Source organism: Cyprinus carpio, chromosome A9, assembly GCF_018340385.1.
Source record: "Cyprinus carpio isolate SPL01 chromosome A9, ASM1834038v1, whole genome shotgun sequence".
Classification (NCBI taxonomy): Eukaryota; Metazoa; Chordata; class Actinopteri; order Cypriniformes; family Cyprinidae; genus Cyprinus; species Cyprinus carpio.
This window is the reverse complement of record NC_056580.1, coordinates 28,875,679-28,903,445: the sequence shown is the minus strand read 5'-3', so window position 1 is coordinate 28,903,445 and position 27,767 is coordinate 28,875,679. Positions and strand designations below refer to the sequence as shown.

At 33.9% G+C, this 27,767-nt stretch overlaps 1 protein-coding gene across 1 annotated transcript; it reads left to right on the top strand.

Moving 5' to 3' along the window:
- Positions 1–510: 510 nt before the first annotated feature.
- LOC109087311 (leucine--tRNA ligase, cytoplasmic-like) lies at positions 511–27,423 on the top strand. Its single transcript, XM_042764389.1, has 31 exons — positions 511–650; positions 1,256–1,377; positions 1,458–1,545; positions 1,620–1,700; positions 1,775–1,912; positions 2,034–2,195; positions 2,313–2,425; positions 3,118–3,181; positions 3,255–3,322; positions 3,452–3,677; positions 4,542–4,629; positions 5,064–5,140; positions 5,302–5,355; positions 6,108–6,248; positions 6,465–6,542; positions 7,806–7,954; positions 8,054–8,136; positions 8,454–8,592; positions 11,426–11,638; positions 11,944–12,001; positions 12,503–12,566; positions 12,802–12,985; positions 13,813–13,903; positions 14,153–14,293; positions 16,972–17,112; positions 22,412–22,522; positions 22,920–23,030; positions 23,667–23,771; positions 24,312–24,407; positions 25,601–25,733; positions 25,842–27,423. Exons 1-31 carry the CDS (start codon positions 645–647, stop codon positions 26,045–26,047), a joined length of 3,531 nt encoding a protein of 1,176 aa, XP_042620323.1. The 5' UTR covers positions 511–644; the 3' UTR covers positions 26,048–27,423.
- Positions 27,424–27,767: the final 344 nt, after the last annotated feature.

Below are 27,767 nucleotides of genomic sequence, written 5' to 3'. Positions count from 1 at the left end.
CAAACAACAAAACAGTTAAAACATATCAGATTTTGAATAAGATTACTGAGTCATCTGTAAACAGAGACTCAAGGTTTAGATGATTTTTCCCAATCCCTTCACTCGAGTCAAAACGAAATGTATTATTATTATTATTATTATTATTATTATTATTATTATTATTATTATTATTATTATTATTATTATTATTATTATCAATATTAAATTAAATTACAATATCAATAAAATAAATTTTTACTTTCTATTATTATTAAATATTTTACTTTCATTTATTTATTTATTTATTTATTTATTTATTTTTAAATAATTTTTATACTCTAAATCCCTCTCTGTGTGTATATTTTGATTGTTTTTACTCACTGTTAAGTCCAGTTGTCAGTATGCTTTAACAGTATGTTGATGTTAATCGAAATATTAATAAAAAATTATTAACGAGAGAGAGAGAGAGAGAGAGAGAGAGAGAGAGAGAGAGAGAGAGAGAGAGAGAGAGAGAGAGAGAGAGAGAGACTGTGGCCCTACGAACTCCATTACCCATGATACAACGCGTCATCCGGCGGCGACGTTTCCGTGCGGCGTCATCAGCCGAGTGTGCGTGGGTTTCACTCTTCAACAAATCCTGCTGAAGTTACAGCATATAGATCAGAATGACGGTAAATTTAACTTATACTAAGCCGTTTTAATGATTTACCTTCTTTACTTCATGCGCTTTAGAGTACTGCCTGCTTCATGATCTCAAACAACAAAAAATGAAATAAACCGGTCCATTGAGCAGCATGGCTTATCTGTAGCTGCTAGCTCCATGCGAATGTGTCCCTTGTTCAGTTACCCGTATGTTCTTTGAGTCCTGAACGAAAAGTAGGAACAACCGTTCGAGTCACACAGTGAACGAACTCAATAACGTTATTAACTCACTTTCTTGCAAGTTGGATGAAGTTGGCAGAGTGATATGAATGAAGCTGACAGCTGTCAATCAATCAGAGGAGCTGCTGTTCTGATCTAGACACAAGTCCCAGTACATAGTTTATCAAATGCACCATTTTCGTAACTGAAAGTTTTGTTGTTGATGTACTAATTACATATAATTTTAATCTACGAATATCTAATATACCCAATATGTAGTATGGTAATATATTAATGATGCTTTGCTGAAATTCTATAGATAAATATGTTTATTTTAATATTTTGTATATGCAAGTTTAATGAACTGATCACAGCGGCTCTTAATATTTTGATCTGGGGTCGTGTGTCATTCCAGGAACGCAAAGGAACAGCGAAACTTGACTTCTTGAGGAAGATCGAGGAGGAGGTTCAGCAGAAATGGGAGCAGGAGAAGATTTTCGAGACTGATGCTCCAGCCACCTCTGAGGAAAATACAAAGTGAGCCTGTTTTAATATACTTTCTGACGCTGTACACACCGTGTTGATGACTAATTATGTATTCTTATCCATTTACCCAGTGAGAACAAGTACTTTGTTACGTTTCCTTACCCATACATGAATGGGAGACTTCACCTTGGACATACGTTCTGCCTGTCGAAGTGTGAGGTGAGTCCCAAATCCAGTTCAAGAAGACCTTTCATATCATTTATGATTCAGCTAAAATCTCCAATGTCCTGTAGTTTGCAGTGGGTTACCAGCGGCTGAAAGGAAAGCAGTGTCTTTTCCCATTCGGACTTCACTGCACTGGGATGCCCATCAAAGTGAGTAGATTTAAAGTTCTGCGCCTCAGATCTGTACACGATCGTCATCCACAAATGTGTTTTATGTGTAACAGGCATGTGCAGACAAGCTGAAGAGAGAAATGGAGCTGTATGGAAACCCGCCGCAATTCCCTGAGGAAGAGGAAGAGGAGGAAGAGCAGAAGAAGATCACCGACGAGGTCATCATCAAGGACAAGTCAAAGGGCAAGAAGGTAAATGTGTGCTATGAGGAAAAGAGAACCGAGAGGTTGTAGGACTGAACTTGACTGGACTTGATCCATGATTAACATCTAATAATTACAGCTAATGAAGTCATTGTGATGTCATTGGCAGAGCAAAGCTGTAGCAAAGTCTGGAAGCGCCAAGTTCCAGTGGGACATCATGAAGTCTCTGGGGCTGCGGGACGAAGAAATCGTCAAGTTTGCTGATGCTGAACATTGGCTGGAATATTTCCCTCCTCTCGCTGTAGAAGACCTGAAGAAAATGGGTTTAAAGGTAGTGAAAGTTCACCTGAAGATGAGTTATTCTGGCCGTTACTTTGCAGTTTGGAATTTAAAGCAAATGATTTGACACTTGTGTCTGTAAATGAAGTTTTTCTTACTAATGTTGCAGGCTGACTGGCGTCGTTCCTTCATCACGACCGATGTTAACCCTTTCTACGACTCTTTTGTGAGGTGGCAGTACATCACTCTGAAAGAGAGAAAAAAGATCAAGTTTGGGAAAAGGGATGGTAACAATATTGAAATACATTTTTACATATTAGTCAATAGTTACAACACAAAGTTCAATAATCTTTCCAGAAATGTAAGACATCATCAGAGAAAAGCAGAGTTCTGCACACACGACACATTATCATCAAAAATGACACCTAAAATGAGATGGTTTATGCAAGTCATTTTTAGGTTGTCTCCAAAAAAAAAAATACTTTTCATGCAACATTATGGGAATATTTTTTTATGTTTGAAAAAAAAAAAAGTTCTTAGAACATAATTATTTGGTTCCAAAAAAGAATAACCAAATACTAACATCAGGTGAACATTCTCCGTTATTTTATATTTATTGTAAGAATTTACAAACTTGCGTTGAACGTTTCTGTTCATATTACCTTTTTTAAAAATTTTGGTCAGTTAATTAATTATCAGCCAGAGCTTCCACCGTGGTTATTGGTGTCTGCACAAATTTACAAAACGCTTACATTTTTTATAAAGACCATTTAAAACCTTACTTTTTTTTTTTTTTTTTTTTTTTTTAAGTAACCTACACTTCTCAGACATATCTACTTAAACATATTCAACTTTATCTGTTAACTTATTTAATAATTGTAACTTTTTTTAATTACATTTATTTTGTTATCATTGTTTTATTTTTAAATTCTAAAATGTTTCGTTTTAAAATGAAACCTTTCTTGCTCTTACAGGTACACCATTTACTCTCCCAAAGATGGTCAGCCCTGCATGGACCATGACCGACAGACAGGAGAGGTGGTTTTAATTAAGAAATTCCTTTCATGCTGTAAATTGTTGTTTGTATCTTTAGTAATGTTCTGTGTCGCAGGGAGTTGGGCCTCAAGAGTACACCCTGATTAAAATGAAGATTGTGGAACCTTACCCAGCAAAACTGAGGTAGAATTCCTAATAATGTGATACTGAATAGTTGTCATCTTCGTGTACTCTAAAAAATGTCATGCTGGGAACATGGTATTTGTAAGTCATTTTGTTTGACCTCTGTTTTTGTTTTCTAACTGTTTACAGTGGCCTTAAAGGCAAGAATGTTTTTCTGGTGGCTGCGACTCTGAGGCCTGAAACCATGTTTGGTCAGACAAATTGCTGGATTCGTCCAGATTTGAAGTACATTATATTTGAGACGGCCAGCGGTGAGCTGTTCATCAGCACGCAGCGGTCAGCCAGGAACATGTCCTACCAGGGCTTCACCAAAGAGAACGGAGTGGTTCCTGTCATCATGAACATCATGGGCCAGGTTTGTGTCTTTATTCACTCTATGTTTGTGTATTTATTTATTCTTTCATTTGGAGGTGAAATGTAACATTTTTATAACGTTCACTCAGTGAAAGTGTGATTTGTTTCATGTTATTATATTCAGTTTCTATTTTTCTGGTGTATTATAAATAGTGCTGTCAAACAATGAATTGCGATTAATCGCATCCAAAATAAAAGTTTTTATTTACATAATATATGTATGTTTTCTGTGTATATTTATTATGTATATATATAAATATATATATATATATATATATATATATATATATATATATATATATATAGATATATAAATATAAATATATATATATATATATATATATATATATATATATATATATATATAGATATATATATATAGATATATATATATATATAAATGCACACAAATGCATATATATATTTTAAAAAAATGTTATGTTTATATATTAAATATATTTATTATAATATAAATTATATGAATATAAATATAGACGGAAATAATTTCAAAATTGTATGTGTGTGTATTTATATATAAAAAATAAGAACACACATATATTATGTAAACAAAACTTTTATTTTGGATGTGATTAATCGCAATTAATCAATTGACAGCACTAATTATAAAATAACACTACTTTTAACTCTTTACATTTAATTTTATTATTTTATATATAAAAAAAGAATGTGTTAACTACAAAAAAAGATCATAATTTTAATCTTGACAATGCAATGCGTGTTGTACCAAACCTATGACAAGTATTTTCAGTACTTTTGGTGAAATTACACGATTTAATTCACAAACTGAATCAAGTTTATGCACACTGACTGCTTCTTCACAGACTCACTCCCTCTTCTTTTTCAGGACATCCTCGGCTGTGCATTGAGTGCCCCCCTCACCTCATACAAGACCATTTATGCCCTGCCAATGCTCACCATTAAAGAAGACAAAGGTACCCGACAGCAGCCCGCAGTATCGTCGCATCACATTACCCCTGCACAGACGAGACGCATCTCTCAACGGGCCGCAGGGCAATGCTGCATGCTTTTAATAGCCAAACTGAAAGCGGCGTTACTCATTGCGGAGTACAGTGAAGCCAGGAGAAATGGAATATGGAAATGTCCATAATGGATGTTCCCTGAGGCTGCATCGACCGCATTACTCCAAACACAAACTGCTCCTCACCTAATTCTTTTCCTTATACCCTGGCCTCCTGTTTTCATCCCGAAAGGGACGTCCCCAAAGTGATATGTCAGAAATGTCAATATTGATCACTGGTTGTCTGATTGTGGGAAAAAATGTTGTTTTTGCAAAAAATGTGAGGTGGAGCATTTCAAGTAAGTTACCTTATTATGGAGTTTGTTGAAATCTAATTTGTCATCACAGGAACTGGAGTCGTCACCAGTGTTCCGTCAGATGCTCCTGATGACATCGCTGCTCTGAGGGATATTAAAAAGAAACAGGTGTTGTACTTGCTTTATGGCATGTAATTTTCTTTTCTAGATTTACTTTCTTCAATGAGGAAATTCCCAGAGAAATAACTGTAGTTCAGATAATGTTCAGATGTAGTTCCTGATACAAAAATGCCTTAATGTGTTTTCTTTTTTTCTTTTTTTTTTTTTAGGCTTTGAGAGAGAAGTATGGAATTCAAGATTATATGGTTCTACCGTTTGAGCCGGTAAGACCCATCCAAGGCTCAACTATGAGAAAAGCCCAGTGGCGGTTTGAGAGAGTTCCAAGGCTGCATTTAATAATAAATACTATTTATTAATATATGTAATGTTAAAATGAGTATTAACAATACATGTACTGCAGTACTTCCATACTGTTGAGTAGAGCTGCACAGTTTGGGGAAAAAATGTAATTCTAAATGTAATGTGATTTTTCTGACTAATAAATAAAACCATGGCATGCTGGTCCAACAACAGCAGCGACATTGATATTAACAGTGTGCAAAATAAGTTGACAAAGTCTAATGTTTTCATTTAGAGAGCATAAATTACAAGGGAGCCTATCAACTTTTTATAAATCTAATCATTTGTTTAATTTTTTTAATTATTATTATTTAAAATTAGTTTTTAAAAATTACTTTCAATTTTGCATTATTGGGAAAGTAGCAATCAAATCAGTAAAGACATTACATTTGCTTTTTTATATATATAATTATTACAATTATTAATGTTGCGGTCTAAAATAGATTAGAAAACACAGATTACCACACTGTTTCAAGAAAGTGGCTATAATTTATTTGCCTTCATAGCCATCAAGTCTGGGTTTGCAGTGTAAGCTAGTGCATTAGCTATCAACAACTTTGGTCAACTGACAGCTTGCCTTGCTGTGCCTGTCAGATTACTTCATGGATTGAGTTATTTTTTAAAACATCCTAGATTCTGTGTGTCTGAAGTGGTTTGTGGTTTTCTGTTCCACCAGGTACCCATCATTGAGATTCCAGGTTATGGAAACCTGTCGGCTCCTCTGGTTTGTGATGAACTGAAGATCCAAAGCCAGAATGACAGAGAGAAACTGGCTGAGGCCAAAGAGAAGGTCTACCTCAAGGGCTTTTACGAGGGGGTAAGACAATCTGTGAACACCAACATCACTTCAGTTCATCTAATATACAGTAGTACCATAGATGAATGCATATAGGGACACTTCATGAAATATGCTTGTATTAGATGCTAAAGTTGGTGGTTGGAGTACTGTGTGTTTGCTTTAGATATCTGTTACATGACAGCTTATTCCTACATGTGAAGATCTGAACAACTTTACTGAGCTTTGTTTTGCCAGATCATGTTAGTGGAGGGTTTCAAGGGACAGAAGGTCCAGGATGTTAAGAAGCCCATTCAGAAGATGATGGTGGAGAAGGTTGGTGGACCATATGTAATACATGACATGAAATAATAGTCAGAACTTGTTTTAAATTAAACAGTTTAAATGGCCCACATCATAGGACAATATGGACCTCATACTCAAGAAAAAAAAAAGAAAAAACACCCCAGTATCATTCAGGGGCCCAAACTGAGCTGACATGAAATATGGCAAAAAAAATAAGGTGACATTCTGATTGTAGCATTGCAAATTCTTTTAGTACATAAATTATAATTATTAGTGAAATAAATAGTAAATGTTTTTTGATGAGTCCTTATGAATTTTACAGGAGCCCAGGGTATAAGAAAATGAATTTAGAGACTTAGAGAAATATAGATTTGTAATCCATTTACAGTTCAGTTTTACAAAACCGATATCAAATTAAGGAAAAATGCTTAAATATAGGAAAATATATTGGTTAAAACCAGTTTCTACATTTTTTTTTTGTTTTTTTTTTTACTTGTCACTCTACATTTCCCAATTATATCTTTGTAATATGGTATTTAAATGCTAAGTTTTTTTTTTTTTTTTTTTTAAATCAAAGTTCTGTAGATTTTAATGTGGGGGCAAAAAATATAATGCAGTACAACAATGATTGAGAGATGAGCGTACAAATAAATGTACAAAAACATGATTTTTTTTTTTTTAACAATTGTCTTTGGATAATCAAGTAAACCTAAGTTGCTTTTTCTTAAAACATTGCTATAACAATAAAATAGTTTTTGTTCATTGTTTATACACTTTATAAAAAATCATTATTGATTTGAAAAAGACACAACCTGTATCACAACCTGCAGGTGGATGTTTTTAAAATTATACTAAAAGTACTTTTACTTGCTAAATAAGTAGATTGTGTACAACAGGTTTTTGACTTAATCATTTAGAGGCCTTAGACATTTGTGTAATATATATGATAGAGTCGGCTTTGTAGGGTTTATGATTGAACATTTATGAAGTCGTGGCCTAGTGGTTAGAGAGTCTTGGGCCCTTGAGCAAGGCACCGAACCCCCAACTGCTCCCCAGGTGCCGCAGCACTGCTCCGGGTGTGTGTTCACGGTGTGTGTGTGTGTGTTGACTGCTTTGTGTGTGCACTTGGATGGGTGGAATGCAGAGCACGAATTCTGAGTATGGGTCACCGTACTTGGCTGTATGTCATGTCAAAAAAATAAAATAAAAAAAAAAGAGTTGCGAATCATTTTTCTTTTTTTATTCATAAGGTATCAAAAAAAAAGTCTAACCCTATTTTATTTCTTTTGTTAGGGTGAGGCGATGATTTACATGGAGCCGGAGAAGCAGGTGTTATCTCGTTCTGCAGACGAGTGTGTTGTGGCATTGTGTGATCAATGGTCAGTGCAGAAAACACTCTCATACAGATGCTACATACTTTTTTTTATCTCAAAACGCATGATGTATAATCAATTTCAATCTTGAATCAAATTAAATGCTTCTGTTATTACTAGAGAGGCTGTATGAATGCATGAATACTGACTGTATGCTTTGCTCTTCAGGTTCTGTGATGAAACCAGGAAGAACTTTGAAGCAACATTGGCTTGGCTTCAGGAACATGCCTGCTCCAGATCGTATGGGCTAGGTAAGACCGGCTTGTCTGTGTGTCACTGAAGCTTTGTTGCCAGCTGTTGGATTTTTCTTTTGAAATAAATTGCTTGTAATAGTTTTCTTTGCATGCATCCATTTGAAATCACCTCAGATGGCCGCCTTTGTGTGAAGCTTATCTTAATCAAAGTGGTTTTGTAAGGACAAGGCCCATCTATATTTCTTTTGTAATACTCTTATTCCTCGCTCCTCCCTTGCCTCCAAACCACTCAGCGATACCATCAGCAATTTTCATTTTATTCCTTAGAGAGAACCTTTGATTTTGGACTTCTTTTATGTGTTTGGTTCCCATAGGAACCCGGTTGCCATGGGATGAACAATGGCTCATTGAGTCCCTGTCGGACTCCACCATCTATATGGCTTACTACACCGTGGCACATCTCCTCCAGGGAGGGGTCCTCAACGGACAGGGACCCTCGCCATTGGGAATCAGGTATTACTTGCGTTTCCAGAAAAAGTAGGACAGTTAAAAAATGCAAAACGATGTGAATTATAGAATAAACAAGACAATTCTAATTACCAAATTTACATAATGCAAAGTTTTGTAGGATGAATATCAGTTAAACAGGAGAATGAGGAAAGGTGATTGATAGAAAAACATTAGAATGTAAACGTAAAAGATTTTGAAATGATTGTTTGGAATCTGGAGTCCTCCTTTATAGGGTTTGGTTTAAATGTTATGTCACAATGTGAGTAATTTTATTTCACAGTAATGATATATATTACTAAAGTTATTTTTGCTTTAAATAAGGTCTTTGATATCAAAATTTGATACCATAGAAATTTCATAATTCTTGTCACCAGTGTCAGTATTACAAAAAACAAAAACAAATACAAGCCTAAATTAAAATGAACTAACAAAAAAAGCTCACTCAGGGAAAAGTAAACAGTCAGCAATTAAATAATAAAAAGCTAATTAGAAAGAAATAGGACAAAAATAAACTACAGTAGAACAAATAAATAAGAAATGTTACATGCATTGTATAATCAAATGAATAAAAACACTGCATATTCTTCACTGTGTAAATTAAGTATATATTTATTCTTATTAAAGTTACAAAAGTGATCTAGACAAGAGCAGTGAGAGTTTCTCTCTTTTGTTGTTTGATGAACATTAATGACAGACAGCAGGAATATTAGACTGCTGTCACTTTAATAGCTTCCTGGATCCAATATACTGTTACACATGCAGGGTTTCCCATACATTGATTTATCCACATTGACCCTCACAAATATCCACCGCCACCTGCCATCAGCTCCAGCGTCTCACACACACGAGTGTGACTTTAGCACTATATTTAGCAACTTCCAGACCCTTTTAGCGGCTTTTTCCATAAAAGGTACATACTGGCAAACCTAGTGACTTTTTTGGATAAACCTTAGCTATGGTTCAGTTGGAGGATTTCGCCAGTACTGCCCCGCGAGCGTGAGGTCTGACTCTCCCGGAGCAGCGTCCCCTCACTCAGCGTCTGTTCTGTGCAGTGAGCGGCAGAGAAGCTATGCATTCACTTGGCTGTACTGCAGTAGACTCGTCAATAAATGAGTACAAAAAAGCATTCCTAAGCACCTGACGCTTACTGTTTGGGCTTATAAATATGTTATATGTTAATATGCACATAGTTTGTTACTCAGATGCAGGCAGTGCACTGCTTGAGGCAAAAAAAGTAATATAGCCAAAACCACCAGATACAGCCGCTCTTTAGTGTAGATGTATGTTGATTTTTATCAGATGATGTTGCGATTATAAATCAGGATTTAAGGAGTAAATTGAGAGTGACTCCTGGTTAACATGTAGTATCAATGGGTTGTGTTTAGTCACTATTTATACTTGTTTTATGTATGACAACAGAAAAAAGGAAATGGGAACAGCTTTTTTGGGCATTCAGTTGTATACAGTATGTGACAGTTCATAGAGTAGAACAGATCCGAAGTGGCAAGACTTGTCTGAACGCAAACCTGATGCAATGACGTCATAAATATGCTAATTAATATGTGACATCGCCTGCCGCTACAAGTCTCACAAAATTCCTGTGGGAAACACTGACATGTGTTTTCCTTCTCATCTCATTTGGACACATACAAGTGTGTGTATTTAACCAGTCAAGGCCTGTAAAAAAACAAAAATAAAATCAACAACCACCACATTCACACACACCCACAACACTTACAATACACAAAAATCAAAATTATCACTTCCAATTCTTACTTCAACGCCTTAAAATCACTTTTTTTAAATAATGTTTTTATATTGCCCACCCCTACTTCTTTGTGGGCAGCCCATTTAATAAACTTAACACCCAAAATTTAACCACCATAACACTTAACACTCAATCACTTTAAAGATTAAATAGAGTGCTGGAGGGATGAGAGATTTTTGTAGGCCAAAACCCAAAAATAAGCATTTAAGCACTTTTGGAACCATTATTCTGAAGTCAGTGTTTTTTTTTTTTTTTTTTTTTTTTTAATGGTTTTTGATTAAATGCCTGAAATAACATCTATGGTGAAGATGAGCTCAAGATATTTTTGTTTTTTGTTGACTTAAAAAGGAGGTTGCTAGCAGGTGGCTAAATGGGACTACTTTGGTGGTCAGGGACATTAAACTGCATCACACCAAACAGGAAAACTCCTATATTCCAGTTTAACAACCTCATTGTGTATATAATAATACTCATGCAAACTATTCTAATTAGGAAATGTTTAATGGTGGTGACGTTGAAGTCATGTGACTGTGGTGTGTTTTGTTTATAGTCTGTTTAGCTTTTTTTTTTTCTGCTACCGATTATATTTAATTTACAAAATTATTAAAAGTTGCTCATTTGTGAGCAAAACATAATCATAGTTTTTGTGCACCATCATTGCAGGACTCTATATAGTAAAATAATTAAAAAGTACATTTTACAAATGGACTTTGTTTCTTAATTTGATTTTTAGAACATAGATAACAGGTAATATATTTAATTTAAAATGAATTTAACAAGTAATAAAAGTCAAATTTACGTGTACCGTAATATCTGCTTGCATTTTTACAACCCCGCAGTGTTCGGATAAAGAATCCAGCAAATATATCATGGAAAATATGCTAGACATTTTGTAAGAATTAAAATATAAAGCTTACATAAAATGTGTCAGACTCACTGAACAAAAATAACATGAGAAATGTCATTACTAACCATCTGAATATACTGCCACACATGTTTATTATTACTTGAATAAAAATAGTAATCCTCAAAAAAAAAGTGATACAGAAACACATTTCCTCCCATTAGAGCCGAGCAGATGACGAGGGAGGTGTGGGATTACATCTTCTTCAAAACAACACCTTTCCCAAAGACGGACATCCCTAAGGAGAAGCTGCAGAAGCTCAGGAGGGAGTTTGAGTTCTGGTACCCTGTAGATGTGAGAGTATCAGGGAAAGATCTGGTGCCAAACCACCTCTCCTATTACCTCTACAATCATGTGGCCATGTGGCCCGATGACCGGTACACTGCAGTTTATATTACAAAAATTAATGTATTGCAATAAAAAGTACATTTTTCTTCTTCATCACAGCCCCCCCCCCCCCGCCCATTGTTGTAATTCCTTCATCACAAATATTACTTCTTAATTTAATGTCTTTTTTTTTTTTTTTTTTTTTCTACATCAACCAGGGAAGAGAAAGTAATATTCTAGTAGTAATATAGGTGTTTAATTTCAATCTGTCACCCTGATGGATATTTGCATTGCTACACATTTTCAAACTTTTTGCTATTTTTATTCATTTATTTATTTATTTTTTTCATGATAGTGGCAAATGGCCAAAAGCAGTACGTGCCAATGGTCATCTTTTGCTAAACTCTGAAAAGGTAAGATGATATTCCTCTTCTGTCTTTCATGTTAGGAAAGACGTGCTGAGTTTGCTCTAACCTTAGCTACAGTACAATAATTGTGCTGGAGTTTAATTGTGAAGACCACATATTTACCAATATCTTTACAAATCTCTTTAACAAAAAGTCCATAAATTACCATACTATAATAGTATTTATTAACATTTTGATCTAGCATATATTTTATATTTTCAGCCTTTGGTTTAATTTAAGTTTTAGTAATGTTATGTCCTTTTGTTGTTGTTTTAAATATTTCTTTTTGCCTTTAATTTTAGTTTTAGTAATTTTAGTGATTAAACTTATTTTATTTCAGTTAGTTGACAAGGAAACATTACTAAATGTCAGGGTTTTTTTTTTTGTTTTTTTTTGTTTTTTGCGGTGGCATTCAAATAACAAAATAGTTTGTTCCTCTGTATTTATGAACATACATGTTGTGGTTGGTCCTCTTCAGTCGTCTAATTAGGTGTCTATACCCACCAGATGTCCAAATCCACTGGCAACTTTCTCACTTTGAGTCAAGCCATTGCCAAGTTTTCAGCAGATGGTAAGTCCTCCCTAAATACTGGCTCATTTGAAGGCCAAACACTTTACATGCAGTCAAACTCTTACTGCAGCAGGAGCAGGTTTAAGACCTATGCATGTAAAGTCATATAAATGTTATATGTATGCATATAAAAGATATGTCTTTTTTTCTGTGACCTGTAATGAAGAATTATGAATGTGAAAGCCATAAACCTCATTAAACCCTTGCCAACCTTGTCTGTGTGTCTGTATCGTAGGTATGCGTTTGGCTCTGGCTGATGCTGGGGATACGGTGGAGGATGCTAACTTCGTCGAGGCCATGGCAGATGCGGGAATATTGCGTCTCTTTACCTGGGTGGAGTGGGTGAAAGAGATGATCGCCAATCAGAACAACCTGAGGACCGGACCAGCGGACACGTTTAATGACAGAGTATTTATTAGGTAACACAAAGTGCTGACAGAAGTGTGAAACAAAAAAGGCATTCATGTAAAATTCACTTGTTTCTATTCAGCAATATAGTGAATTTATTATATTGTGGTATAATAACAATAATAGAAGTGATCTGTTAAGTAGAGAAAAAAAAACAAAGAAATAAATAAAGAAAATAAAATGGGAATAGGTACACTACCATTCAAACGTTTGGGTTCAGTAAAATGAAAATAATGAATGCTTTCATTCAGAATGACAGATTAATCAAAAGTAACAGTAAGGACAGTTATCATTTTACAAAAGATTTATGTTTCAAATAAATGCTGTTCTTTTGAACTTTCCATTAATCCTGAAAAACAAAACAAAAAAATGTATTGTTTCTATGAAATATTAAGTAGCATTGTTTTCAACTTTTCAAACACAACTGTTTTCAACACTGATAATAATAAGAAATGTTTCTTGAGCAGCAAATCAGCATATTAGAATGATTTCTGAAGGATCATGTGACACTGAAGACTGGAGTAATGATGCTGAAAATTCAGCTTTGCCATCACTGGAATAAATTACATTTTAAAATATAATCAAAAAGAAAACGGCTCTTAAAGCTGTTTTTGCTGTACTTTTTTATTAAATAAATAAAACCTTGGTGAGCTTCTTATAAAACATTTAAAAAAAAAGTCTTGCCGACCACAAACTTTTGGAACAGTAGTGTATATTAATTAATTAGAATATTAATTCAATCATTCATTCATTCCTAACTGCAAAATTAAGGCATGGTTTTAATCTTTATTTTTATTAATTTATTTATTTCCACCTGATTATCTATGTCTGTCTGCAGTGAAATGAATTCCAGCATCATTAAAACAGAGCAGCACTTTGAGAGAATGATGTACAAAGAGGCATTGAAGAGCGGTTTCTTTGAGTTCCAGGTAATGCATAGACAATTAAATTCACCATCCTTCACATCAACATCCGTTAGCTAAATAATTGTGGGGTGGAGTCATATGGAGCGATTATATTTACATTAGTAATATTAATTAAAAAGAACAGTAACACATCACGTTATTTTAAGAGAGTGCATGTACTGCATGTGTCAATCCATGATATGTCAGGACATTTTCAGCAGTGTAAACTATGGCAGCGAGGCTGTGTATAACAACAAGTTCTTGATATTTTGAGCCGCCAAGGATAAATACAGGGAGTTGGCCATCGAGGGCATGCACAGGGATCTTGTGTTCCAGTTTATCGAGAACCAGACACTCCTGCTGGCTCCCATCTGCCCCCACCTGTGTGAACACACCTGGTCCCTGCTGGGGAAGGTGAGACCCCCTCTACGCTGAAGGACAGGTTTCCACTCAGGAATTGCCTGCTTACTCATAAACCATAACATTTCACAGCCAATCATACTATTGAGGAATTACAGTAAATCGCATTCTCCACACATATACAGTACACCTTGGTTTTCCAGTTGTTTGTTTCAAAGGCACAAATCCTAAACCGGAGCACAAAACCAGTCATAAGTAGCACGGGTAAATTTGTAGCAGTAGTCAAAAATACATTGTATGGGTCAAAATTATCGATTTTTCTTTTTATGCAAAAAATCATTAGGATATTAAGTAGACTATGTTCCATGAAGATTTTTTGTAAATTTACGACCATAAATATATCAAAAATGTATTCTCATTAGTGAAATGCATTGTTAAGGGCTTCATTTGGACAACTTTAAAGGCCATTTTCTCAATATTTACATATTTTTGCACCCTCAGATTCCAAATTTTCAAAAAGTTGTTTCTCAGCCAAATATTGTTCTATCCTAACAAACCATACATCAATGGAAAGCTTATTTATTCAGCTTGAATAAATAATATATAAATCTCAATTTAAAAAAAAATTTACACTTATGACTGGTTTTGTGGTCCAGGGTCAGATATTATACTTTATTTAGACTAAAATTGCATCCGTGGTATATCCGTTCTTGCATTATTATGTTTTGTCCACACAATTTTAATTTTTTATTTTTTATTTCAATGCTCGAAGATTATATACCTTTAACACTGGAACTACTGGAATTCTATAACTACTAGAATGGCCATAGCGGTCATTCTGACCGTTCACACTAGACTGAACTGAATGCCATTTTTGTGATATCATACTTACGTTCGAAGCTTCTTTTGGGGTTTTATAATGAAGATTTGAATGTCTATGGTCATATTTTATGATGTAATCACCCTAAAAAATACGATATTTTTTGTAATATTTAATTGTGTAAGAGCTACGTAGACCGCTCCTGAATGTGCGTGCCTCGCTTTGTGTCCGGCAAGCAAAAGTTTGTGTACGTGTTGTATTTGAAAGTTTAAATGCCAACAAGTATGAACTGAAGCAGAATATTTCTGTAGATAAAACATCTTGTGAATTTCGGAAGTGATTACATACATCTTGTTTCAATACATTTTTACTTTTGTACTTTACAACGTTCTGGAGTTATATGGAATGTTTGGATCACATGAATCAGAAACAATTTTATGCAGCCACCACTAAAATCGTGATCCATGAATAAATGGATCTGTTATGATAGTATGGTTAATAATATTAGTAAAATAAAAAAGTATATTTTATTTCACAATATCAGTCTTATTGGGGCTAAAATTAGCCTATATGCCTTAGCTATAGCATTACACTAGCATAAAAATAATAATAGCTATTATTATTATTATTATGGATATTTTGTCATAACATTGAAGTAGGCTATTATAGTCTTCCAGCCTAACATACCTGGAACCATGGCAGATTGAATGACAGCTCGTGTCGACTTGGAGGTGTCCATCCGGCTTTTTTACGAACAGGAATTTTACAATAGAATATAAAAACAACTAGAACAAAAGTTGCTAGGCAACCGTGACATGCATCTTCAGTCGTAGGAAAAAGTCGCAAACGCAGAAATTATTCTCCATCTGTAATGCTAACAGTCAATTTGACCGCTTGGCCATTCAAGGTAGAAATACTCAGAACGCTTTTGTGTTTTGTAATTTTAAAGTGCCCCCATTATGCCTTTTCCAATATTACCTTTCATGCAGTGTGTAATATAGCCGTATGCGAATGTAAACAATCTGCAAAGTTGTAAAGCTGAAAGTGCACGATAAAGTTATTGCCTTCCAAAATAAAGAATGGACTCTGTACAGCTTAGATGAGTTGTTAGTTATTCGAATCCCACTTCCGTGACGGCTACACGTTACGAGATAACACATTTGCATGATGCGTGCCTATGTTCTACGTTGGCCAGCCGTGAACAACACGGGATTCACAAAACACTTGCTGTTGAAAGATAGATCAGTATGCTGTTTATTTGGACCAGCTGCTCCGCTGAATCACAACCTGAAAGTATGATAAATAATAGATGTTTATATTTTCTATAGAGCATTCAAAATACAGAACTATCGAAATAGACATATCTTTTCCGAAACGCGGTGTATGCCGTTATCCAATCACAACAGACTAGGCCATCTGACCAATCAGAGCAGAGCAGGCTCACGGAAAGGAGGGGTTTAGAGAGACTGAATCTTTGAACTACTTCGAACTAATGGTTTGAGAATTGCTGGAAAAGTAGGTGATATTAAATGCATATTTTGAAAAAACTAAATCATTTTTTGATCTTGCAAGCATGGAATCCTATATGAGACTCCCAAAACAATATTAGGAACCATAAAAATGACATAATGGGGCACTTTAATGAAATAACAATGTTATGATAAAATATACACACATTTAGGAAATGTCAGGGTATTATAGTTATATGGGTTTTATTTCAACAAAGTTATTACATTTCAAAATTTAAAAACAGTCAAAATTACTGCCTTGGTAGTTCTAGTGTTAAATAGCTAATAACAACTGGCTGACTAAACATGATCCTTTATTTGTTTTCCAATTTTTTTATTTTTTATTTAGTAGAAACCGAAAAACAAATCTTTCTAACAAATCACTTTATTTTCTGTCCATACAGAGCAGTTCTATAATGAAGGCTCGCTGGCCTACAGCCGGTCCAGTGGATGAGATCTTGATTCGATCCTCACAGTATTTGATGGACACTGCCCATGACCTCCGTCTTCGCCTGAAAGCTTACACACAACCGGCCAAGGCCAAGGTATGGACTAACCACACTTTTATGAATTTTGAAATATGTCTAAATTTAATTGGCAGACCAAAATCCCAATTTAAAATAAAACATTGTCTTCAGGAAGATGGAATGAAAGTGCTAAAATGCTAACTTGTTTCTGGGTTTTGCCCTCATCTAGGGCTGAGATGATAAATTGATGGAGAATCGAATCGTGGATTGATTCTGAGGTCTTCTGAATGCATCGTGATTCTCTCTGGAATCGTTTCTAATAATAGATTTTAACTGCAGATGACGCTCTGATCTATTTTTTGTATCCGCACACTCAAATGCTCATGAAGAAGAGCACTGAAGAGCGCTTGTGCATTTGACTGCGTAATAAAATTTCTCCTCGGCTCAGAATGCTTTTATGACAAAAGATTAATGTAAACTAGGGAAGCATGATATTGGATTTTTGCCGATATCTGATATGTCGATACTCTTTTTGGCCAATGCCGATACTGATATATTTCCGGTATATTTTCAGGTCTCTCCTGAGCAAAGATTATAAACAAATGATTTTTAATTTTGGTTATTTTTAAACAAACAATGTATTTGTTAGAATTAAATAAACATTTAATGAAGTTCTTTTATAATGAGAGTACACTGAAAGCTGAAAATAACTATAAAGCAACTGCATTTTTTTCTCGGATAAATGCAGTGATAACATTACATAAGCCATACATTTTTTTTTGAAGATTTAACATTTGTAGGTAGTCTAAAGCAAAAGAGTTGTAAAAACTTTTAAAATCTTTTAGAGGTCCTTATTTAGGTTTTCATAATCTTTTTGGAAAAAAAAAAGCATATTACACTTTAATGAATACATATTTATATAAAATTATTTCATTTACAAGTGTCATGTTTGATTTTTATTCATGTAAGCTATAGCTTCTGACCTTTAAATCAAACCATACTTTGTTTTATGGCATTAATTACTGCTTTATTTAATCAGAAACTCAATCTTAATGCTATTCAGTTTATTTTACTTTCATTTTATTACAAGTAGGCCAACACCGCCCCCTAAGTAAAGAAAACGCCTTACTGGACGGGCATTAGGACCTGGGGGAGGCTGTTGCCGCTGCTACTGCACCTACAGCACACCGGACGCTTTATTCCGTATGTGCATTTTTAAATTAAATGCAGCGATCCAAAACAGTGAATCTAATCATCATTCAGGCAAATGTTCGCTTAATAAATGACCACACTGCTGACGTGATCTTACCACTAGCACACCCTGAGCACATGTGAGCTATTCGTTTTATCGGCAAGGCAAATTGGCATAATTTTTCATATCGGGCTGATGCCAATGTTTACATTTTAAGCCATTATCGGCTGATTCTGATATCTTTCCAATAATATTGTGCATCCCTAATATAAACAGCCCACTGTGAACACCCTTGTAATTCGCTTCAACCTTTTCAAATTTTATGAATGATTATTTTGGGTTCAAGTGTGTGTAAAGATTTGGAAACACCAGAGTACGGCTGTTTCTAAAGCATGCAGTGCTATCTGCTGTTCAAAACTAAGATCTGAATCGACTCGAGAAAGAACTGCGATGCATTCGGAAAGTCAAATAAGCAATGCTGAATTGTTTCTCAATTCGCGATGCATAAATTTATTTCTCAACCCTACCCTCATCACTCTACACTCTCAGAAATAAAGGTACAAAAGCTGTCACTGGGGCTGTACCTTTTCAAAAGGTACGCTTTTGTTCCTATTAGGTTCTAATATGTACACTTTAAGTACTAATATGTACCTTTAAGGTACCAAAATGAACCCTTTTGGTACAAACATACTGCCCCAGTGACAGCTTTAAAATGTTCTTAACAACAGGGTAAAACTACCACTGCGTGTTGTCACCTCACGTCATCTGTGTCTGGACCAAAAAGTTGTGCTTAAACAAACAAAAGCTACAGCCAAATGGCAGTTAGCATGTACATTCTCGGCCTGCGTGAGCAGTAATAATTCTCCATTCCAGCAGATGGAAGTAGTCTCAATTCATCATTCAAGAAGGGAAACCAAAACTAGGACTGCGGATATACGCATTGGAATTCTTATATAAGATGAAGATGTGAAACGAGAAGAGTAAGTGCCATAGGGCTGGGCGATATGACCAAATAAAATTATCACAATAAAAATGTTCATATCAATAATGATATTACATTTTGTTTCTTAGAAATGCACATTTGACAATAGCTTGAGTTGACAGTGGTAGTGGCTTGATATATATATATATATATATATATATATATATATATATATATATCCTGACAACCTTATTTTTAAATGGTGAAGTTTAATTATTCCGACTGAGTTTATTAAAATGAACCATAGGTCTTCCATAGTAGCATACATTTAGATCATGATAACCACAGTTAAAACCCACACATATGGCACCTCAATACCATGGTAAAAATGTAACTGTATGGTTTCTAGGTATTTGTGTGAAAAACGGTAATCTACATAGATTTAGTTTAAATACACAAACATTATAGCTTAATCACATAAAAAAAAATACTGTAATTATATTCCATTACTCCTTTAAAACATTTAATGCATGTATACGTTAATAAAACAAAATTCGATATGAATATCCCACATTTCCGACACGGTAACATTTTGCAGTTAGTGTTACTACAGTAAATCCATGGTAAATGATGTTGATTTGTAGATTGAAAAGCCTTCCGACTTTATTGTTGCACACAGTGTTTCTCCTGTTTGTCAGCGCTGTTTCATCTGCCTTTAACCTAGTTTAAATCACTGTCATTTGTGTTCTTCGCTGAATTCAAGCGCTTCACACTGGATCTCACAGCGCTGTTTAGTGATGGCATGACCAAGACTCACTCATCAGCGAGTAACACATCTGATCTTGTGAGACAAAGCCTGCAACCTTTACCAAAAAAAGTGTAATGGCTAATGTTAACGGAAAGGAGACCAGAGGCCTCTTTTTTTTTTTTTTGAATGGATGGATGGATGTCAATGGAGGAGAGGCTTCACTACACTGAATAAACAGCTTTTTAGAGGAAACGTCTTATCATTTAATGAATCAACAGCCTATTGGCTAATCACTAAGCATTACTTTTGGATTTAACTATTTTAAGAGTTTGCAGAAAAAAAACAAAAAAAACAATGTCGTTTTGTACGAGATGTCATGACTTTTTGCGTGAGGTGGGATTCTACGTACGATACTTCTCATTCATTTCTATGTTATCCGTAAATGGTGCACAACTCTGACTGAAATACAATGACGTCAAGGCTGTAATGTGATTGGTTATTAAAGCACACGTGATCCAAGTTGACCGTTACACTTTCTCCAATATTAAATACTACAGACCCTCTCATCTCCCAATAGTAAGACAATCTCTGAGTGAGCTGAGCTGCTTTGAGCCGAGTGGATTAATGGTCTGTTTGGCACGGCTCAAATGATTAGTGGTCTTTCGTTACACTTTTGGCGCATAAATATTATAGAAAACATTAATCAAACTCTTCATATTGTTTTATCGAGGAAAATTATGTCGCAATAATTATCATTATCGTTTTATTGCCCAGCCCTAAAATGCCATATTAACTTATTGACAAGTGTCATCGTTTGCTTATTTTCACCGAATAGCCAATCACAGTAATCTCTCATGACTGCGCCGACGACATTTCAACATGTTTAATCAGCCGTAAAGTCAATAGCAAAAACTGTGCTGACAGACGCTCAATGACGGTCTGGTCATCAGCATATTGTGTCAAGTCTTTAGGGTCCCTTTGAACTTTAGGAACTGCACCTCCTAGTGGCAGAAATTGGCGATTTTTTTCTGCCTATTTTTGTTGAAATGTTTATTCCAAAATCATATTTCTGGTGACTCTTTTAGTAGTGTGGAAGTCGCAGCATATCTGCACTGTTGTGCTTGGTCCTGCAATTGCTGCTTGCAGCTATATTTATAATAATTATGATAATAATACACAATTTAACGATTCAAACTTTTTATCTCTATGGTGAGAATTCACCACACTTTGCACTCAGGAAAGGTCAGTGGCTAATTTCTTGGATTGAATGCATGGTTGCATAGCAACTAGTGTTAGGTTACTTTATGGTAGCTACACGTTGGGGTTGGAATTGAAATTAGTAGCATTGTTCATAAAATCCTTGTAGCATTAATCTATTAGACAGATATCTTGCACCTCCAGACCCCAGCAGTCCAGCATGCAGCTCAACCCCCCCAAACATAATTGACATTAAGAATGAAGCAAGTCGACAGCTGTCATGTAGTGTGAGTTCAGTGCTGTCCCAGACCTCCCCTGACAGAAGAGTAGTGCATTATCCCTCGCTTTTATCATGGGACGGTTTCCCTGCAGTCTATTTCTACCTACAGTATGCTGAGGCTTATGTAAGCGTTATGAGTCAAGGCTTTTCTCAGTCCTGTTGTTGGGACCGTGTGGTAATGGATGTCGCTTTGAATAAGGAGTTGTTGTGCTGATGTGTTTTAGAAGGTTTTAGACTGTGAAGGGAAACTGTACTGGTTGTAACTGGATATAAAAATAAGAATATAAAACTGGATATAAAAATAAGGCTAGCGTTAAATTCATAGATTTAAAGTATACTTTTAAAAACTTATTTTATAAAATAGAATAAGTTCAAATATTTTATAAGCTCTGGGGAAAAGATGTCAAGATTTTATGCAGTAGTAGTAGTTGTAGTAATAATAATAGTAAAAATAATATATGACTACACATTTATGTAAAAATTCAAAATAGTAAATAAATGGTTAATAGCAGAGTAACCTTCATAGATAAAGTATATTTTGAAAACATTTTCAAAATAAAATAATAAAAATAAAATGAAAATGAAAATATAAAATCTGAAAATATTATTATTATTATTATTATTATTATTATTATTATTATTATATAATTATTATTATTATATAATAATAATAGTATATCACTACCATCTTATGTATATAAAAAAAAATTACATTTATAGAATAATAGTACACTTTGTACATTATGAAATTAAATAAGTTTAACATTTTAATGAACTCTTGGAGAATAAAAAAAAAAAAGTTTAATTTGCTTTCTCCAGTCCAGTCAATATTTCTTATGTAGCAGCAGTAGTGATAATAACAATATACAATTATATAATAATATAATATAATATATAATTAGGAATACATTAATATATCACAACCTCAAATGTTTAGTGTTTCAAATTCTTTACATTAAAAATAATACTTTATAATGTCACTGCACTTACACCATCTTATTTCTAGTTTTAAGTTTTGCTTTCCTTTGTCTTTCACAGAAGGGAGACAACAAACCACCAGCTAAGCCCACACACTGCACCATCTACGTAGCAAAGACTTACCCGCCGTGGCAGCACAGCGCCCTCTCTCTGCTGGGCAAACATTACAAGGTATAAACACCCTAATCACGTCTCTCACATCAAAGTGTAGAAAATTTAATAGGGCTTGACACATATTTCATGAATCGATTTGTTGATACCAATTTCATTTTGATATTATTATTTTTATTATTATATATATATATATTTTTTTTAAGTGCAACATTCTATTAACTAATGCTGTAAAATACACCTGTCGTTTCATACATAACTATGTTATTAAAGGTTCAAATTAACAATAAAGTCCAGATTCAATTGCGTTTCGTTTGTTCAATACACAAAGTTTTCATAACAGAAAGCAATTGGTACATTTCTCTGGCACTACTCGGAATGTCATTTTTGAATTCGGAGTGTTAAGTTTTGATAGGCTGTCAATCAAACAGCAATTCTTTTCCATTGTCATTTCTAGAGCAACAATGGAGCTCTTCCTGACAATAAGGTCATCGCCATGGAGCTGGGTGCCATGCCGGAGCTGAAGAAATACATGAAGAGAGTGATGCCCTTTGTAGCCATGATAAAGGTAGAAGAGTTTGGTCCTTCAATACGATCTTGTAAAAACTGGGTCTTAGATTTAAGAGCATGGTCAAAGCATCAACAAAGGCTGTGTTCACAATAGCATAGTGCTGTGCAACAATTAATCGTTAGTAATCGTGTCAAAAATAAAAGGTTTTTGTGTATATAATATATATGTGTGTGTATTGTGTATATTTATTTATTATATAAATACACCCACATTCATGTATATATTTAAGAAAAATTTTATGTTTATATATATATATATATATATATATATATATATATATATATATATATATATATATATATATATATATATATATATATATACATGTAAATATTTTTTAAATGTATACTGCATGTGTGTTTCTATAAAAAATATTAAGCAACGCAACTATTTTCAAAATTAATGATAATAAGAACTGTTTCTTGAGCCCTAAATCAGCATATTCAAATGGTTTCTGATTTTTGTCACACTGAAGAGTGGATTTCAGCAATGCAAAGTATATAAATAAATAATACATGTATTTTATTTTATTTTTTTAGGTGTTAGTTGAATTGCTTGCAATATTATAGAATGAAATGTGTCATTTATATGCATTTAAATTGGTGCTGTTTCTCTCTTGCGGTGTGTTTCCAGGACAACCTAGAGAAAAACGGGCCCAGGGTTCTTGATCTAGAGCTGGAGTTTGACGAGTGTGCTGTGCTACTGGAGAACATCGTTTATTTGACTAATTCACTTGAGGTAATAGCGCACAACTACTTGAAAAGATTACTAAATGTTCAGTTCTACGAAACCAAAGGACAGAAAACAAGAAAGACCCTAACTTTTGTAACTCAATCAAAATTGACTGTGTATGGCTTAAATCATATCCCTGGTCTTATTGTGCATGACTCATCAGTACACAATACTATCAAGAAAAATAACTCAAATGTTTTGTGCATCCTAAACAACTTTTCATTTCTGTTGATTTAATTCAAAGCCATGTGAGCAGGACAGATATCATCCAATAATATCACAGCCCCCAAAATTCCTGCTGAATAAAATAAAGCAACAGCTTCAAACCAAGCCGATTATTTTCATTTGAATATTGTGTTTTACTCTAAAATGCATTGCAAAGGTTTCTTTTTTTCCTTCTCATTTAAGCCATTTTTCTTTTGTAATTACCAAGCCGCGGTGCTGAAAGCACTATTATTAGCTGACTCTTGGTCTGATCTCTTTGTTAGATGTTTCAGTCAATAGCTAAATGATAACCGGTGTCATTCCTTCCCTCTCCTCCATCAGCTGGATCAGACAGACGTTGTGTTCGCCTCAGAAGCGGATGACAAAGTGAAGGAGGACTGTTGCCCTGGGAAACCGTTCTGTGTCTTCAGATGCGAGGTGATGATGAGAGAGGCCCTGTCATAGCTGCTGCACCATCTATTGCTTCTGTTTTTTAATGGTTGGTCTGGCCTGTGCTGCATGCAGCTCGAGGCAGACTCGTTTTAGAAGCATGCTGCGCATTGCTAATGCTTCTTCGATGCATCTCACTATGGTGTAGTGTACAGCGTTCAATCAGACATGAAATGTTTTCTGAGTTATCGGCAGGCTTTTGGAAATATATTTGAAATATGATATGTTTTTTATGCAGGATTTGATATGCAGTGTTCCCACAACCAAGGAGAGAGAAAAAAATATTCTTTAATATGGAAATATTAAAGAATTTTTAAATTGTGATATCCAGACCTAGAAAGACATGGAAATGTGTGTGTGTATATATATATATGTATGTATGTGTATATATGTATATGTATGTATGTGTATATATATATAATATATAATATATATAATATATGTATATTAATGTATATATGTATGTGTATGTATATATATGTATGTGTATGTATATGTATGTATATGTATTTATATGTGTATATATATATATATATATATATATATATATATATATATATATATATATATATATATATATATATATATATGTGTGTGTATGTATATGTTTATTTTAAGAAAATTATTTTAACAGTACAGGTCAAACGTTTGGAAACATTACTATTTTTAATGTTTTTGAAAGAAGTCTCATCTGCTCATCAAGCCTGCATTTATTTGATCAAAAAATACAGAAAAAACAGTAATATTGTGAAATATTATTACAACTTAAAATAAAAGTTTTCTATATATATATATATATATATATATATATATATATATATATATATATAGCAAATTGTATTTAAACTGAAAACAGTTGAGTTTAAAATAATAATAATAATAGTAGTAGTAGTAGTAATAATACATTTGATCAATTGCAATGCATACTTGTTGAATTTATAGATATTACATATAATATGATTTATATTTGTCAAAAGGACAGCCTATATAGGTTGTGCTTTTTACAAATGTAAATCTGTATTTTATATTAATTATATCTAATAATAATGGACCACTAAAAATATATTGGTCAGATGGTTTGGGGAATCTTGTGTATGAGGCAGAAAGTGTCTCATAAACCATGTCTCATGATCAGTATGATGTAGCATCATCTTCAGCTGTGACGTCTGTTTCTCCCGTAGCCTGGAGTGTTAGTGTCACTGGTGAACCCTCAGCCAGCCAACGGTCTGTTCTCCACCAGGATTGACATCCGACAGGGAGACAGCAAAGACAGCATCATCCGCAGACTATCCCGCGTCAACAGAGGCATCAAGGGTAAAGATTACTTGAGTTTATTTTAGCTGTTGAAGCTGTTACAAGCTAAAAAACACATTTGAATGTATAACTGAAGTATCCAAATGCATGCTGGTGTAAAATTTGTAGATTTATCCAAAGTGAAGCTGATGCGTTTCGAGGACCCACTCCTTGGACCTCGGAGAATCCCAGTTTTGGGGAAGGAAGAGGAGGGTAAGATGCCCATCTCAAACAGTTCAGTCTTCCACATCAACCTGCAAGAAAACAAAGTTCATATGAGTGATAACGGCCTGAAAATGGACATCGGGGACACTTTACTATACCTGGTCCAGTGATATCTGAGACGTACAAGTAGTTTTTTATTTTTTTGTTACAAGTTTTGTTTTTTTGTTTTTTTGCCGCTCCCCCCATATAATTATGTTGACATACATCTGCAAACAGTGTTGATGATATTGACTGCTTAATTTATCTGCCATTTAGTCTCAGTGCATCAAGTGAACTCCTCTCTCTGCATTTGGTAAGCGTTCTGTTTAAGGGTCTGCAGTGTCTGTATAACATCCATGATATATTTCTATCCATTTTCTAGCTTTTTAAGTAGTAAAAGAGTACTGTATACTCCATTCATACACATACATGGCATTGGAAATATTCATAATTGGTGGAAATGTGACATTTGAGGGTCTTATCGTACTTTCAAAATGTTTATAACAGTCTATTGGTTTTCACTTGAATTTATTTTTAAAATCCGTCCGTTGTTTTAAATAGTTTGCATACAGCTACAGTAGTCCAATTCAGGATGTTGTCTTTTCACTGTAAAACCTTAAAAGGAAGCTTTGTTTTCTTCCTTACTTCCCCCTGTAAAATGATATGTATTCAGTAAACACTTAATAAATTAATGCAAGTGAAATTTATATTCGTTTCCTTTTTTTTTTTTTTAACTACATAAATGCCAATCTGGATCATTATCGAGAATTGCTGGCATTTTCATCCTCATTACTTGGTGCTGATATAATTAATAAGAAAAATGCCACATACTGAAGTTAATCTCAGTATTATTTAGATATAATAAACTATCACTTGAATTAAATAGCTAGCCATTTATTCATCACTGTTACACTTTGTTTATATTTCTAAGAATATAGGTAAAAACAAATGCTACCAACAACAACAGAAAAACAAAATTAACAACTTTTTTCTTTTAAATTGAATTCAAAATAAGTATTTTTTTTCTGTTTCATGTACTTTATGATAAAATATAGAATGTTTCTTTGTCCCAGCACTTTCTTGTCAACCTGTTATGCATATCTTAACTACTTGTAACTACTTGTTTGTGACAGTGACATTAAGAAAGACTTACTTTCTCTGTGTTATAACAACAAAATTTTTACTGCAAGGTTTTTTTTTTCTTTCCCCTCTGTTAATTTATGAGTTGGATCTGGTAGGTGTTTTTTATTATTATTATTAAGAAATGAATACTTTTATTCTGCATGGATGCATTAATTTGAACAAATAATATCAAAGTATCTCAATTTCAAATAAATGAATGCAAAAAAAAAAAAAATGAGCAGCAAATTGGCATATTAGAATGATTTCTGAAGAATCGTGTGACACTGGAATAATGCTACTGAAAATTAATCATTGCATCAAAGGAACAATATGTATGTATGCATGTATGCAAAAAAAAATAATAAATAAATGTATGCATTGCTAATGCTTCTTCGATGCATCTCACTATGGTGTAGTGTACAGCGTTCAATCAGACATGAAATGTTTTCTGAGTTATCGCCAGGCTTTTGAAAATATATTTGAAATTTATGTTTTTTTATGCAGGATTTGATGTGCAGTGTTCCCACAACCAAGGAGGAAAAAATATTTATAACATTTTTTTTATATTTCACAAAATTAATGTTTTAGTGTATTTTGGATTAAAAAGAAAAAAAAAACTTTTCTTTAGGGTTAATAATGATAAATAACTATTGGTTACTTTGATAAAACCATATTGGATGATAACTAATCGATAGTCTCCCAATATTGGTTGTTATAGCTATGGTATTT